Consider the following 15,760-nt stretch of genomic DNA (forward strand, 5'->3'; position numbering starts at 1 on the left):
CACGTTTTGCATCTGTGTTTTGTCGCTTTTCTAAGGCTCTGTTTTATTCTGGCACCAAAGTAGTGTTGTTCTGAATTATCCTCATTCAAAGAAATAAATTCATTTACATGTCACATCTTTCTAAGATCAACAAAGCAAAAAAAAAACAAAAAACCTTTACATGCAAATAATAAATAAATAAAATGACTGATTACTGTACCATCTATACAATTACAAGGTGTATAATAAATCTAAACAAATGACTAAAGGAATAAACAGATAATGACTGTGCTTTAACCATCTAAACATCACACAGATCTTTTCAGTTAGCTGCACCGTTAAAATAGAGACTCATTATAGCCTTGTTTTTTATACTTAAAATAGATGAAATTTCAGAAACCGGTCAGAGGAAAAGAAATCATATTTGTTAGGATGATACATTCAGTGATTTGCCGACTCACTCAAGTTGGAACAGGTAATGGCACTATTGCTGATAGATGCTTTCTTTTCTGATGACGTCACTTAGCTGCTGGCATGATGGCATCCAATCAGATGCATGTGGCCGCCTTCGCTGACCAACCAGAATTCATCAGCGAGCCCGGGCCCCTCCTCTTCTACAAGTGGATCTGGAGGGGCTGAGAAGAGTTGGCTGATTGATTGCTTTTCCTAACGCATTTTGTAGTCGTGGGAAATGGCAGCTTCACACAGCTGCCCTTTAAAGTCTAACTCCAGGGTGAACTCCAGGTCACGCTACAAAATAAACAAAAAAACCCAACATTTTTATTTATTAGGTAATGAAATTAATGGCAGATGTTTTTCTTTTTTTCTTTTTTTTACTGCACAGCATTTACTGAAGAGCTTTAGATATTGATGTATAACTGATTAAATGAACTGTAAAATTGTTAGAACTGACTCTACTTTAAGCGGTTACAACAGTACCCGTTTGAAATGGAGATTTCTCTATCAGTAATAATAATATATAATGTATAACATGTGACTTACCTAATTTTTTAAATTTATCTTTTAAATTGTGTGAGTGAAGGAAAATATAATCAAATATATTCTCAGGTTTTGTATTTACTTTGTATTTCACTTAAAAATGTTATAGCTAAATATATTGTGTAATGGGTGTCCACCGCATGGCGGCGGACGTCAGTTGTGTAACTTGTTCGACTCTTTGTTTAGATGGAGACCGGAAGGAGAACCAACCAACCAGAGAACGACACGGTGTGCCCGAATTGACCAATCGGAGAACAACACGATGTATATGAGCTAATGTATAGTGGTCCATCCTTAAGGTGGAGCCTAGTGACGTGCAAAATAAATATCTGAGATTCTCTAGAATGTGTTGTTCCTGCCCCCTGTCACGGTTCATACAACACAAGATTTTGTAATAGGGACAGAGAAATCAGATATGTTTAAAATTATTGTTATCAGGACAAATACATTAGACCAACAAAACGGTTTGTTTCTTGTTTCTCCTTCCGTTTTTGAACACGCACAACTGCTCTGGGTGGACTTCGGGATAAAAGCCCGTTTACCTAACAGTGAGCTAAAAGAATAAGTCAGTGAGCAGGAAAAGGGGAACCTGCAAAGTGTTGTGAGAACACTTTGCCTGTGTTCACATAACACTGGGAATGACAATTATCTTTGGCTACACGTTCCGCTTTGGACTGAAATTCTCTCAGTACTACAGAGCTAATGGTGGTAGCAATAAGTAAACAGATTTATCTCATAAATTGTTGCTTGTTCAAGTTTATATGCATGAGAGGAAAAAATGTTTTCGCACGTTAAGTTGTAAAAATTTTTATTTTTTTGGCGACAGAATAGTCACGTCCTCTGTGTGCTAACTGTTGGCTGCCTCGTTTTTATTAAATATGTAGATCGGAGGTCATGTCAGTTTTCTTGTTTAACTCTTCACCATAGAATGAATAAACATAGTTCTCAAAAATGTCAAACTTTTCCACTATTTTTCACATTTTAATTACTGGCAGTTTCACACATATTTCTTTGAAGTCTTACCACATTCTTCTCATTGGGCCTGACAGAAATACTGCCAAAGATCTCTTCTCCCTTCTTGACAGTTAAGTAGTCTTCTAAGTAAAACACCGTCTGCTTCCAGTGCGTGCTGGCAGCATCTGGAGCTGAGGTAAAGGAGGATGGAATAGTGTAGAGCGAAAAGGGAAAAAAAGAATAAAACAAGGTGAGGGAAGAAAGTGAGAATGAAAGTGGTAAAGCAGAAACAGGAAAGGGAAGATAAGGAGAGTGAGAGAAATCTTCAAATTTACAGAACACACTGGATCCAATGGGCACACAGCTCCATTAGGTGTGCCAGCATGGCTGAAATTTCACAGGAGCATGGCTGAAACTCACTTTCCAGTGGGAGAAATACAGAGGCTGATATTAGACAACTCTGTCAGCGATGCTGAGCCTCAGGCCCAACAGACTTGGCCAAACATAGAACCTCCTCTACACAACATTATGTAAGCTCCGAATGCATGAATGTATTAACATAAGCTTACATAACGGCTCAGCTCTATAATAATCGGAGCCGTGTAACCAGAAGTGGCGATTCCGCTGGCGTAAAGAGCAGCTAAGTTCACAGAACACCAGCACAGTGTAGCCAAGAGTCGAGATGTTTGATATTGATTGGAGAAAATAAAACAAAGCTTAAAGATTTCAAGAGAAATTCTCGCTAGATATTTCAGTATACAGAGCAAGTGAAGTTTAAAAAACTTGTATACTTAAATTTTAGTTCCTTACATTGAATTCACATTTTTGAAGGTTTCTACTGTGAAACGCTGTTTAAAAACTGTGACCATTTAGTCCTTTTTGTGATTTTGTGATCTAGTATCTGGCAAGAATTTTGAGATACAAGAATTTCCCATTTATGTCTCGCTTTTCCTCACTTTCTTATGTTAGTAATATTCCATATGTGTATTTGTATGTGAGTAGGTGAATGAGTTAAGAGTCAAACCGGTGGAGAAGCCAGTTTTCTTGTGACACTTGGTGAACTCGATGTTAAAATACGTGACGAGAGCGTGGACGTAATCGTTGCGTTGGATCTGCAGACAGAAGGCTGAGGTAAAGGACAGGTCCTCTGGTTTCACGGTGTAGATGTCCACTTCCTGTATTCAAAAAAAAAAAAAAAAAGCAGAATATTCTTTTTGAAATTATGCTTTGGCTTCTCTTGAAACCATAAAAGGTGTGAAGAGCAGTACGGTAAAGGAGTGCACAAAGCATAGAGCCACGGAAGTTGTCATCCACACTTTCCTATTCTTTCACACACTTGCGTTACATTTATATTTGAATCCCTCTCGATTATTCACCATGATTATGGTGGATGTGTGAGTGTATGTGTGTGAAAGCCCACAGGTTGAATCATGCCTGGCAAGCGAAGCCTGCTCACAGTACACATGCTGAGTGGGTGTCCTCCTTGAAGTCTACAAGAGAGGGAGGCTGGTTATGTGTGTGTGTATGTGTGTATGCCCCTTACGATCATGACCATAAATTCAAGTATCACATTTTGTTACCTAGCTGGGTCCCACAACTGAACTGGAGCAGGTGTCTCTGCTTTGCATGTAGATGATGTTTGTATTTAAGAGGATGTGGGGGGGATTTGTTCATCTTGCCCTCCCTATGGGTTGTGGATTGCTTGGCCATGTGGCGTCAGCATGACAGATTGTGATTTAACACCTCTGTCCTCTCCAGTGATACAAGACCAGTATCATATACAGCAAATTGTGGGAGGAGAGAGAAAAAGAAAGTCCTTGGGAGCGACTGTAATTTTAGCAAGTGAGGAATGAATGGCAGTTTGAATTAAGGAAGTGTTGGCGGTGAGGGAATGGGTGAATAAGCCCTAAATACATACATGTGAAACAGATACAGAGAGCGAGAAATAATCTCCAGACCGGCATGTCAGTAACTACTAACCACCCCCGAACCTCACACATAAATCACCTTCTTGAACACAAAAGAAGGGCTGGTGCTCATCCAAGTGATGGGAGCCCACTTCATCCCCACTGGTGACTCAATGCCGGCTCCTGCGTGACATTTCACTATCGCACAGAGGGAGACACGGAGCGAGACCTCCCTATTTGTTCAGACTAGTGAGGCCTGACATTGCTTAAATCAGAGAATGTCGCGGAAGAAGAAGGGTGAGAAAAAGTAAGCGGGAAGGAGTGAGAAAACAAAAAAAAAGATGAGGGAGCAATGAAGACATTTGATATTGGAAATAGAAAAAAAAAACAGGATAAGACGTGAAGAAATGGAACAGTGAATGAGGAAAAGTGATGAAAAGAAAGGTTGTTGTGGAGGGCACAAAGAAAATAGGCTTTTGCCTCTCTGAATGCTCTTATCCCCTGTTCATTTGTGAGATGAAAGACAAGCCGCTGATGCATTTTCAAGAATAAAAACAGGATCTGCAGCTCTCCAGAAATCTATATGATCTACACGAAAACAACCTCGGCTTACTTGAAATCCCCAGGGACTTGGATACCGATGGCTGTCTCAGACTTTTCATCAAGGAGGTGATGCTTTACTGATTTGATTTGTTTCTGGGACAGTTTGGGATTGGTCAAAAGAACAATGCATTTGATTTGGGCGACGATCCCAAATAATGAAATATGAGATAATAATACCTACAATATCAAACTAATAATCATACCATGGTGATTTCATAGTGGGGCGGCACGATGGTGCAGTGGTTAGCACTGCTGTCTTATAGTAAGAAGGTTCTGGGTTCAAGTTCTTTCTGTTGCGATTTTGTATGTTCTCCCCGTGTCTGCATGGGTTATCTCTTGGTTCTTTGCCTTCTTCCGACCTCCAACAACTGATTGACCTTAGGTGAAAGTGTGTGCATGAGTGGTTGTTTGTCTTTCAAGTGGACCCGTGAGGACCCTCAGTTTTGTCATTAGTTGCAATGACAAAATGGGGAAACGCTGCTGGTGGTAGAGCACAACAGATCAAATCCTTTGCTATTTTTGGAGCGTATTGAAGTTACATTCTTACAAGTTATAGAACAACATAGATTGAAAGTCAATGATTCATCAAGACCGACCTTTAGGAGGCAGGCGTTAGTCACCACCTGCTTGGGATCCACCACATCGACCAGAGGCTCTTTGATAGCCACGTTACGAATGCAGCTCATGTCGAACCCATACACGTTTTCCCACCCTGCTCAGGCACACAACATAAACATGTGAAGTGCAGCACACACACACACACACACGTGTACACATGAATCCTAGAATGCAGGTTTGTTAGTTTTGTGAATTTTCATACAAATCCGAGGCTCTGATCTCTGTTCCTGTGAGGATGTCATCAGATAAAGAGATAGAAAATAAAAGAAAACAAAGAAATCAACCCTGCCAGGAAATGGTGACAAAATCTGACACTGTCTCTCCGTCTATCTAGCGTGCCTTCTTGAAAATAGACAGCGTCCTCCTCCACCTCCTCCACCATGTCTGGCAAGCTTTTTTTTTTCTTTTCTTTTTTAATCATAATTTGGACTGAAAACACACACCAAGCAGTCCTTCCCTCCCCCATTCCCTCTGCCACTCTGCTCCACCTTACTCTGTCTTTGGGCCAAACACTAAATCTGAACAATGAGAAGGTGGAACATGCCACCGACGAGGCAAGGCCCTAAAAATAAGAGTGTGAGGGTTTGGGTTGATGGAGTACTTTGGGGATTTATGAGAAAGTCAGCATGTAATAGAACAGAGAAGGCCACCTGTGCAGTAAAAGGAAACTCAGCGGGAGCTATTAACCCAGAATCAAGTGTTGAATGGCACCTTTAATATTGGTGGTTTATCTGGATTGCAATGTTAATCTCAACCCACCTACTGTGATAGCTTTGGAGCAGAGAATGCACCTTCTGAAAAGGACACATGCATTATTAGAAAGCTAGGCTTCCTAATAACGCATTTTGCACACAGGGTTTCAAAAATGGAACTGCTCACTATATTAATTTATAATCAGTTTAGAAAAGTCTAAAAATGAGGCCGTATTGAACATGCTATTTGGATTACCAAGTTGTAGTCCTTGCTCTGTCTTTGCATCAAATATTAGTGAAGTTAGCTCAGTTTGACATTTATGAAAGAGTAAAATCAATTTATCCAAATGGTAAAAGTTAAAAACCCAAATTTGAGGGGCTTTCTGCTGGACACATTCTTTATTATGGGCTTTGCAATATTAACTACAACCACAATGACTCATTAAAGCATGACAAACCCATGACCTTTATTTCTGACCAACTCATTTCTCACAGTCTACAATAACACACCAGCCAACAGATTTCTCACAACCTGGCAACCCACATGTTATCCTTATTAATGGCATACTGCTGGTCAGCAAAGCCTTAAAGCTGCTCTAATTAATATTTTTGTATTAACATGGGATCAAATGACTGCGTGTTACTTCGTCGGTCTTTCATAGGAATGAATCATTCCCCTCTGTGAAGCATTCCAGTCTTCCAGTTCTGAAGCTTCACATCTTGGAACTTTAATGTTTTAAAATAGTCTCTTACAAAAACAGATCACATAATTTAGCGATTATCTGACAGAGCACGCAGAGTATTTAGAGGATAAACAGCCTGCTTTTTTTGCAGGATTTGGTAGAGAGAGTTAGAATGGGGGTAATTTTAAATAAAGGCTAAAGTCTTTATCTGTTTTCTAAAATGTATATTTGCCACGTTAAATGTTATTAATAAATAAGAAATGTCTTATATTTAACGAATCTTTTAGCCAAAGCTTTGATTAACAATGTCTTCGACAGTGGAAAAACACAATTTTTACACCTTGTGTGATTTAGATTTTTTTTTCATCTGCAATATGGTCATTAATTTTGCATTATGCCACTGAGAGTGAGACAGAAAGGGGCAAGGGGAAGCAGTGGCTGGGAGGAAGAGCTAACAAGCCTGCTGTAATTACTCACAGTGAATCTTGAAGTCCTTGTACTGCCTGTCTTCAATGGCGACCACATACAGTGCTGCTCTGTCAGGAAACATCAGGCCTCCCGGTTTCTGAACATAAAAAGAAGCTTCAGGAATCACCGCGTACACAAGCGGACAATTACCTTCACTATTCATACACCTAGGATGTAATTTAAGATCAGGTGTGAGGCGTGTAAAGCCCCACAGGCGGCCGCCGATTGGGAATTCAGATTTCATGTACACCTGCTGCAGAAAAACTGTGCAGTAAATCCTCTACTTAGTCAGCCTCTGGTTGTTTCACAGCGTTATTTGTCCAGCCAGCTACACACAGGCACACACAACCTTCTCATAGCACTGTCTCATACCAGCCACTTGTCCCTGGCGAAGATGACGGTGTTGAGCATAGACTCATAGAACAGGCAATAGCCCATCCACTCTGAGATGATAATGTCCACCTTCTCCACAGGCAGCTCCACCTCCTCCACCTTGCCCTTGAAGATGGTAATGACTGTGGTGTAGACAGAGAGACATAAAACAGCAGGCAACAAATGACTTCACCGCGTCTTATAGAAAAATCAAACAATAAGTCTCTTCACAGAATGTGCTGTGTTTTTTTAATATCTTTGGGATTGCTTTAAATTAGTGTCACATAATTACAATGTTTATCATACGTCTCAGTGTCTTTTGTGTGAATTTGAATTCGGGCCACTTTGATCCATCATACAAAGGTATGAGAAGATAAACGCGGTATAAATGAAATAGATATAATAGGGAGTTTTGCACCATAATAACCAGTAATTACAGAGAAATGCTCCAATTTTTCATTCAGTTAAATAAATGGATCCAAGGCTTCTTCTTGAAGCCACAGAAAATAAGTGAAAGCAAATTATGAACTGGCTCTAAAAGGAAAAATATGTCTATTATTCTCTACAGGATTCTATGGGGTTGTATAATCTTATTTCTTCTGCCTGATGGGTTTTCCAGGCCAACTTGGTTAAACCAATTTTCTTACTTTATGTTATCTGAATGAAAAAAAGTGTTTACTACAGATTCACTAATAAATAATACAAAAAGAAGATAAGATTAAATGCATTTAGTGCTTTATAAGTATGCTTTGAAGATGCAGTAATTGTATTTTTAGTACAATCACTGACTATTCATGAACAGTTGGGTTAATTCTTGACAGCTTTAAGTGCCTGAAACAGCAGATGAGACCAAAAAAAAGCCGATATGAAACCCACCACCTCGTGCCAGTCCCCCCCCCATCTGTGCGGTTCAGGGTGGCATTTTACAATAGCAATCAGTAACAGTGAGGGGTTTGTGATTAATGCTGAAGATTATGGTTATTTGACATTAGAGGTGAAGCCCCAATGTTAGCCATCAGAACTGTGACTAACACTGTCAGGTGTGACGCTAATGATAGAAATAAGCAGATTTTACACACAGCTTCAAATCCAAATATCATCACCCTGATGCAGACAGATGGGTGAGAGGTGTTTGGTAGGGATGGAAAACCGCTCCGTCTTACCGTTGTGTAAGTGATTTGACTTGATGATCGTCTCTGAATATTCTGATATGCTCGAACATTCGATCTGTAGATGCAAGGAAAATAACCACCGGTAAAAAAAACCCCTCATAAAACAAATTTACTTTTCATTAATTGGATAAAAATAGATGATCGGCAGTGGCATTAGCTTCCATTTACCCTGCCCATATACTGTGTGGCAGATTAACCTTTTGGTTATCATCAGAAGGACATGTTTAATAAAAAAGCATTAGCCATCCAAACAGAATTGTCCCTCATGGCTTTCCAAAGACCTTTTGCAGCATGAAAACGAATACGTCAAGCGTTCCTCCATCCATAAGTGTGTAATACAGCATATTAATCACATATAACTGTTGGAGACACCTTCACTAATGTAGCGTGTGACTTACAGTGCTGCCAAGCATCTCTTACTGTATCTGACTTGCAATTGTCTGAGAGAGATCTCCCATTTCTGGATAAAACCCGATATCAGCACTTGAGGAATTTTATAACGGTAGGGAATGCTGCATAATTTTGTGGGAAGGAAAGGCCACGGATGAGAGATAACATGACGGCAGAGGGAGATATGATATTAAATTGGGAGAGGGCATGTAGCACTGCGCTCTCATTCCCTCGTTTTAACCGATTAAAGTCTGTTAGATGATTATAATGAAGAATTTAAATTGTTCAGCGTTTATTCGTAGTCAGAGGGCGTGCCTATCTATCTCACCCCATACACGTGTTTGGCACCGGCATTGGCGGCAAACATAGACAGGATCCCCGTGCCGCTGCCGACATCCAGGACGATTTTATCTTTGAACACATGCTTGTTGTGGTACATGGCGTTCCTGTAGGTCAGCGTCCGCACCTCATCTTTCAGCATCTCCTGTTTGAAATTAAGGCAAGAAAAAACCAAAGAGATTACAGCTTCTTCTTTTTCCTTTGCAGGAGAACATGTCATTCACAATACTTTCCAAATATGTTCAAAAGAACACAAGAAGAAGGTCATGTTCCATAATTCATATGCCAGTATGGATACGTCATTATAAAAGTAAGTGACTGTAGATTTTTCCCAGCCTATGAATGCATAATTTTTTCATGCAAAGTGAAGCATCTGTGGTGGTTTTTAGGCCAAACCCTCTACGCCAGTGGCAGAGCTTCTTGAAATAGACAGGAGTACAACATAAAGCCTTTGGGGACCACCTGATATCCATCTCCTAAGCCTATTCGCACATCCCACTTTTCATTTTCCTTGCTTTGCACTCCTTTAATCAGGACACCCATTGTCTGCCAGCCCGACCCACATCCTAAATATGGATATCTGAAAAGGTGTTAATGTCCCCAAACGTTCCCACCACTGTCGCTGCCGCTTCTGATGAAGGTCATCAGCAGGGATGTAGCATTTTCCTGTAGACGACTGTAAAAGTCAGTCTTCCAGTGTCGTTACCATACATTTGGTGTCGCTTTTACCAGCTGGTAATTGAACAGTCTGTTCTTTAGTAAAGGGGACGCTCTCCACCATATGTGGATTATTCAGCAACTTTATATTTCCTGGCTAGATCCAATCATCCATTGTCTTGAACTGCTTTTTATTCTGTGGGGCTAAAACAGACCTAGATTTGAACTCAGATCTTTCTGATTCTGAGGTACCAGCACTAAACACCACCATAACATCACTTCACAATGAGATCTCAGTCCTAACACTTAATCTGACTGCATGACTCTGAGGTTTATGTTTGGATAAGATTTTTTTTTTTTTTTGACACATCCCTCCTACAGAAATCCACACTGTTGAAACACCTTGACAAGTTCAGGCTAAATAAAACAGGAGGCCTCCAATGGAATTCTTTCTCACCAAGCTGCTGTTTGTCAGCTTGGCCAGCCTACCTCATGGATGCCAAAGTGGGCATAGGAGTCAAAGTAGTAGTCCCGAGATGTCATTTCTTCAGGGCTGAGGAACTTGGCAATTTTCCCCCGACCAGGACAGGTGGTCAGAGCCGCTACGTGAGGTGTATGCGGGATGCACGGCACATGGTGGGTGGTAGGCACTGGTTTAGGCAGTGGGGAGGGCTGGGCTGACTGGGAGAGGGAGGACGTGATGGGTTGCTGCCGCTGTTAAAGAGACATAAAATACTACGGTCAGGTTTATATATGATAGACAATTTCATTCTTACTAAAACTTCAAATATAGTTTCCAGGCTATGCCAAAAGAAGATCCATGGATGGATCATTAAAAATAAATCGTATATTTTAATAATTTAAGTGAAATATAATCTACACATATTAAATGCACTCTTTTATACAGAAAAGTTAAACATGGCTTTTGAAGAACAGCCTAATAGATTTTAAAATTCCTTGTTTATATACATTCTACTATTGATTATGTGAATTTATTATCTGTTTAATATCCAGTTTTAAAATAAATACAAGGTGGACTTTCTTTATTTTAATTGGTGTAATATTGTTTTTGATTTCTTTAGAAAGTGTGTATTAGTTGAAGAAAATCGAAAATGATTAAGAATTTGCATCTCCATCCGGATCCACCTCAAAATGTAATCCACCCGTGCATAAAATGTGGTAATTTTTTTTACTTGGAACCTTTTTTAAAGCCATATTACGGATTATTAGATGATGTAACAACCGTGGGTGATCACTTAACCTCCTACAACTTTTATTGGTTTAACTAATGAGTCAAAATGCAAAGTGGATTTAGGAATTTAGGGGGAGTAAAAGAGCTTCGGAACTGCGTTATATAATTACGCACAAGCAGCGGATGAATGGGACCACATAGTGTTTGTAGTGACACGCTAATTTACCACGCCAGCGGACTTGTCGACGTTTCAACATGGATCCAAGAGAGGCGGCATAAATGACTTCCAGAGGGAAACCTAATGAGCAGCCATTCATTCATAAAACATTTAATGATCACACAAACACGGGACCGAGAACGGCAGAAGACGCTGATTCCGTTTCAGCACCAAGGACAGTGCGCATAGTATCCACAGCTGCTCCCCACGAAACCCAAGGGTGAACATTTAGTGCAAGACTACACCATCTGCGTGCATGATCACTATGATCACTACAATTATCGATCCACCTGGATCTTCCAAAACATCTGCAGGACACCGGGAAATGTACTTTTTTCTTGCATGCGCGCCATCACAGTGATTATAAACGAGATGCTGCTGCTGATATTGGAGATGATGATGATGATGATGATAATGATATGGAGAGCAGCGATAGTATTTAAGTGAAATGTGCTGTCATCATAAAAAAAAAGAAGAACAGACCACACCGAGAGGGTCCCGGTCCCTCTGTGACCGGGTTCAGGACACCACAAGGTCCCTACCTCCGAGCTGTCCGCCTCCGCCATCTTCCGCCGTAGCAGCAAACAACGCGACGAATGCCTCAGTCCCATGAGAGTAGGCGAGATTTTGGATTCAACTCTTTTAAGTGTAGGAAGGCTCGTATTTCTCAGCAGAAACGTGTCACAAATGACACTAAACCGCCGGATACATGACAAGAACACGTGTCAATGTGATTGCCGCGGTGATTGCTGTCCCCGTTTCGACTCATTAAATCCATTCCACGCGAAAAGTTGTTAAATTGATTTGCGCAAAGCGCCCGGTGGTCCCCACGGTAGATATGATAACAGGTTGTTTCAGTGGCGGACACCGGACTGCGACCGGGAAGGATGGAGGTTTGTTCCCGGTAGAAGTGTCCATCAATAGTCCGGGCGACCCGCTCAGGTGTCCCCGCTGCTCGCTCCTTTTAAATAATGTGGCCAAGAGCATCCGAGGAAAAAAAAAAAGGCACCGGATGAACAAGATAAATTTAAAAAAAAAACAACCCAAGGATTTAAAAAAAAAAAAGAGAATAAAACAAAAAAAGCTTCTTTGCTCTTCTTCTCTTGGAAGCACTTTCAGCTCTGATCTCAAGTCCGCTGTTCTCGCCTCCGTGCGCCGCGGAAAAGTCCTTTGCGTAATCCTGACGGGTTTCCCCGCAGACAAAGTTAAAAGGGGGTTCAAATTGAGGATGGTGATGATGATGATGAAAGAAAAAAAAATTGTAATAACAGTCACGCAAAAGGCTTCGACTCTGCCACAGAAAGATTTAAAAGAAAAAATCCAGCTCTGAGGCAACCAGTCAGTTTGTCGCTTACGTAACATAGGTGTTTTATGAGCTGTACACTTTCTTGAGTTACATGCAGTAGCCTATTGGTTGTGATATTCAGGGCTTCCGTAGCTAATAAACATGACCATATTAGGATAATATTTAAATTTAATCCGCATATAATTCTGGTAAATTCAAACAGTTGCATTTTCATTGGCTGTGCGTAAATCAAGAAGGTACCAGTTTTTTGCCCTAATAACAGCATTTATTTTTTCTAGTTTCAATTATTATATTATACTGTATATTCCAACCAATCGGGCAGGTTTGTGATAACTCAGTCCAAAAATATCCACTTTTAAAATATGGCTATATTCGACTCATCTCTTCTTAACCCATGAAATTCCACATCTGGGGCAACATGACCAGGATTGTGCCGTTGGCGTGCCTGAGGTGGGGCAGTCCATTACAGCAGTAATCAGGGCAGTGAATGCTCATCATTCCATAAAAAGTTCATTCACTCCTTCTGTAGCCAGGGAAATGATGACAGATTGTCTGCACCCTGGTCAACCATGTATAGCAACCCAGAATCAGGATCGACACCATCTGCCTGCTGCACCTTAGAAATATGACTTGACTGGCCAATGAAATGACAGCAACGACCAGTGGTATCACCAACAGGCTTGTACATGCTAAACAATAAAGCCTGGTGGTCCTCCAGCCTCTAAAACCCTGTGCTGATGCTACACCTAGGAGTGTCACATTTCACGGCTCGCCAAGGACAAGTCTTAACCTGAACCTTGTTAGAAACGTGTGGGGATGGTTGAGTGAGAGAATGCATTGTGTGAAAATCAACCAAAGAGTCAGCGGCAGCCTTGGGCAGCTCTGACCGATCAGTGGGTTTCTCTCCTACGAGGCAGAGGTTGTGATCACTGCTACAATCAATAATGAACGGGGACTCATTGCTGATTGTGTGAAACATTGTCTCCTCCAGTTGTGTCAAAAATTTTTGTGCCTAGATTTGACATTCATCTTAATTTTTTTAAACAATTTAAGTAAGATAAACATGGAAATGTAAAAAGGAGTAAAATACAATTTATTTTCATATAACTCAAACTTCCTCAGCAAAATAGCTGTTAAAGACAAATGTGTGTCAAACAGCATACATACTACCAGTTTTTAGTTTTTGCTTTTTTGCTAATATCCATCCATACATCCGTTTTCTTGTAGACAAGATGATCGCATTTATTTCATCTACAGCTGCCTATCTGCTCTGCAGGTCAGTGGTGTGCTGGAGCCTATCCCAGTGCGCTACTAATGGTGGGGTACACCCTGGATAAAACCAGCTCATCATGGGGCCACATGAAAGACAAACAACTTCTCACAGTCACACCTATAGACAATTTTTAGTGTGACCAATTCACCTAAACTGCATGTTTCTGTAGGTGGGAGGAAGCCGGAGAACCTGGAGAGAACCCACGTAGACACGGGGAGAACATACAAACTCTGCACAGAAAGGAATCGAACCCAGAATCTTCTTGCTGTGAGGTTACTGAGTTACCCACTGAGCCACCTTGCCACCCTGGGGCAAATATTTTTAATTGAGTTGAATACATTTTAGTTTGGGAAATTTCTGAGAAAATCCCAACTGTCTGGATTGTTCACTAATGAACAAAGATTCTCATGAGTGAAAACTTCCAAGAGCATCACGCTCTTCCTTCATCCCAATCAGTGAAGTCACAGCAGGGGCTTTTCAGCGGCCGATAACAACATAACACCTGCTGTGTCATCACTGATTGGAATGAAGAAAAAAATACAATGTGTTTGAAAGTTTAAATTCAAGAGAGAGAGCTTTTATGTTTTGTTAGGTTCTAAGAACAACAGGCTTGAACTTTGAATCCATAAAGTGAGTTGTGATACTGTTGGTCATAATAATGCAGTCCATTAATCTTCCAATATCGACTATCCTTTCCTGGACCTTCTCATACAGGTACATACAGCAAAAGAGCAAATACAACATTGTTGTTGTCGCTCTTATTTTTCACAATTTGGAGCAGAATATTTAAGACTTTTTAAAAAACTGCATATTAATGACTTATTTCTATTTGATTTTGAGCATACATTTGTTGCAACATTAATTTCCCAATACATTTATACCCACTATCTTCCCCATGGAAAATTTTCAAAATCTATCCATTCTGTTAATGTCTACATCTTTATCCCTGTCTGTGCTGACATCCTCCCTTATCTTATATCCAATTCAGTGGAAGCCCTCTCTGCACTATCACAAGGCATCTGTCTTTAAAGAAAAATGGGCTCATACTCCATTAATTATATCCAAGTACAATGAAACACACCAGGTTTTAGTCACAGCTATGGATGAGCTCCATCAGTGGTGCTTAAGAACATCATCCCACGCATCACACTTGAGTTAATGCGTGCACCTACTCTATCGAACACACTTGCACACACACATAATCAGTGTGGGGGCAGGAGCATGTATATAGGCAGGAGTCAGGAGTGAAAGCAGTGGGCAGTGGCTATTGATAGATTTGCAAGTTTCACAAAGCAAATATCATGACAAAGACACAAGGAGATAAACTGCAGACGTTATTGACACTAATTTGTAGCCTAAAAGTCATAACTTGAAATGCACACAGATTTATTATACATAAGAAAGGGGTTGCAATCATACCTTGTAAATGACTTGAATAGTATAGATAAAAGAAAAAAGAATCAATTCATTCATTTTGTATTTTTCCTCATTTTTTCACAGTAAACCCTCAGGAGGTGCTGAAATGCTTTGCAGCGTCAGTCACAGTGCAATTGTGCAGGAATGTCATGAAAAATGACATTCGATCACATAAAACTTTTTCACATCAAGCGACTGAATTATTTAAAAAATTAATATCAGAATAGAAATAATACACATGCTGTTTGTTTTTACCCCCCAGCGCTATTCCTCTTTGTAAATTTAAATCGAAGTATTGCATGCATGAGACAGCAATGGAATATCACCATCCATGTTTCCAATGGACCGTTTAGAGTCACCAGTTCACCTATATATACACCTCAGTATGGACTGTAAGAGGAAGCCAGAGTGCTTGGAGGGATTCCATTCATCCAGAGCCCTCCCACCCCCGTATTACATTTAATCTTGATAAATAACGCATCACATAATGGTATCTAAAAAAAAATGTCATTGTGCTGCATCA

At 40.4% G+C, this 15,760-nt stretch overlaps 1 protein-coding gene across 4 annotated transcripts; it reads right to left on the reverse strand.

Moving 5' to 3' along the window:
- Positions 1-36: 36 nt before the first annotated feature.
- On the reverse strand, positions 37-11,853 carry prmt8b (protein arginine methyltransferase 8b). Of its 4 annotated transcripts, none has more exons than XM_068306859.1 (10): positions 11,800-11,853; positions 10,323-10,541; positions 9,166-9,321; positions 8,439-8,502; positions 7,276-7,418; positions 6,913-7,000; positions 5,039-5,154; positions 2,957-3,107; positions 2,002-2,123; positions 37-729 (listed from the first exon to the last, which is right to left on the reverse strand). In XM_068306859.1, exons 1-10 carry the CDS (start codon positions 11,851-11,853, stop codon positions 646-648), a joined length of 1,197 nt encoding a protein of 398 aa, XP_068162960.1. In that variant the 3' UTR covers positions 37-645. The 4 variants fall into 4 exon arrangements, with proteins under 4 accessions (XP_068162960.1, XP_068162959.1, XP_068162958.1 ...); XM_068306858.1 differs by having other exon boundaries at positions 11,785-11,853; XM_068306857.1 differs by having other exon boundaries at positions 10,323-10,547; positions 11,785-11,853.
- Positions 11,854-15,760: the final 3,907 nt, after the last annotated feature.

Source organism: Antennarius striatus, chromosome 22 (assembly GCF_040054535.1).
Source record: "Antennarius striatus isolate MH-2024 chromosome 22, ASM4005453v1, whole genome shotgun sequence".
In the NCBI taxonomy this organism is placed as follows: Eukaryota; Metazoa; Chordata; class Actinopteri; order Lophiiformes; family Antennariidae; genus Antennarius; species Antennarius striatus.